Raw genomic sequence first — 957 nt, 5'->3', positions numbered from 1 at the left:
TCTGCTAGTTGCAAGTAGCGGTCGATCTGTCGGCTGGCAGGTTCGGTGTCTCTTCAGTAAAGGGCCTTGACGAACAAGGCAAGGCCTGACGGATGGGCAACTCAGATCGGACACCTTGTCACGCTTCAACTTACGCGCTTTGGACACTCGTTGGTGATGCGGCCACCTCACTCCTCGTCTCCACAGGTCGAGGACGCTTTAATGGTAGTCTCCTAGGTTCCACCTTGAGCCTACGAACAAACCTCCCACACACAAAACTACTCGGTTCGCCCTACCGCTTGGCTCGAGGCTCTGAGTCCTGTGATGATGACGAGGCCTCATCACTGGAGTGGCTACCCATTTCGCGGTCACTCGACTCCGAATCAAGAGACATGCCATCGGCTGCAGAACTATCGTCCGCTTCCTCCGAGACCATTCGAGTGACCATATCTGACCAACTGCGAATACTGCTATATTGGAGCATGCACTGAGCTGACCTTCGAATGGGTCCTCCCCTTTAAGCCAAGATAGCTCCATGTGCATCTTTACCACTGTCCGCGGAGTCAACATGCCTGCTTCACTTTTGACATACACCAGCTGCCGTAGTACTTCAAGAAGCCTCTCCGATAAGTTTTCATCCACCATAGTAGTCACATCGTCACCAGCCGACCGGACCACTAGTCGAGCCAAGACCGCACACGCCATACGACCACTAGCACGAGCAGCGTCAACGTCATCATTACTGCTGAAATGCTCCGTGTGCAGATCCATGAACCTTCCTCGGAGCCCCTCGTGGAACTGTGTCAAGTTGACGTCATCACCGGCAAGGAGAGTAGCCGACTCCACCATAAGAGAGTAAGGAGACCTCTCACACAGTGCGATTTCTACAAGGGGTCGCACACACTCGGCCAGACTCGCGCCGGTTTCACGTAGTCCCCGTAGAATATGAATGGCCACCTCCACCCTGCTGGTATAAAG

At 54.0% G+C, this 957-nt stretch overlaps 1 protein-coding gene across 1 annotated transcript; it reads right to left on the bottom strand.

Annotated features, from left to right (window-relative positions):
• Positions 1-134: 134 nt before the first annotated feature.
• Positions 135-828, bottom strand: Pmar_PMAR026865 (hypothetical protein; the record flags this gene model as incomplete). The annotated part of the gene is made up of 3 exons (XM_002785747.1): positions 135-230; positions 276-429; positions 477-828. Coding segments are annotated over 3 exons (602 nt in total), but the record flags the coding sequence as incomplete, so codon positions are not given.
• Positions 829-957: the final 129 nt, after the last annotated feature.

The sequence above is a fragment of the Perkinsus marinus genome (assembly GCF_000006405.1).
Source record: "Perkinsus marinus ATCC 50983 genomic scaffold scf_1104296931974, whole genome shotgun sequence".
In the NCBI taxonomy this organism is placed as follows: domain Eukaryota; phylum Perkinsozoa; order Perkinsida; family Perkinsidae; genus Perkinsus; species Perkinsus marinus.
The sequence above is the reverse complement of the archived record's forward strand: the minus strand, read 5'-3'. Positions and strand labels throughout refer to the sequence as shown.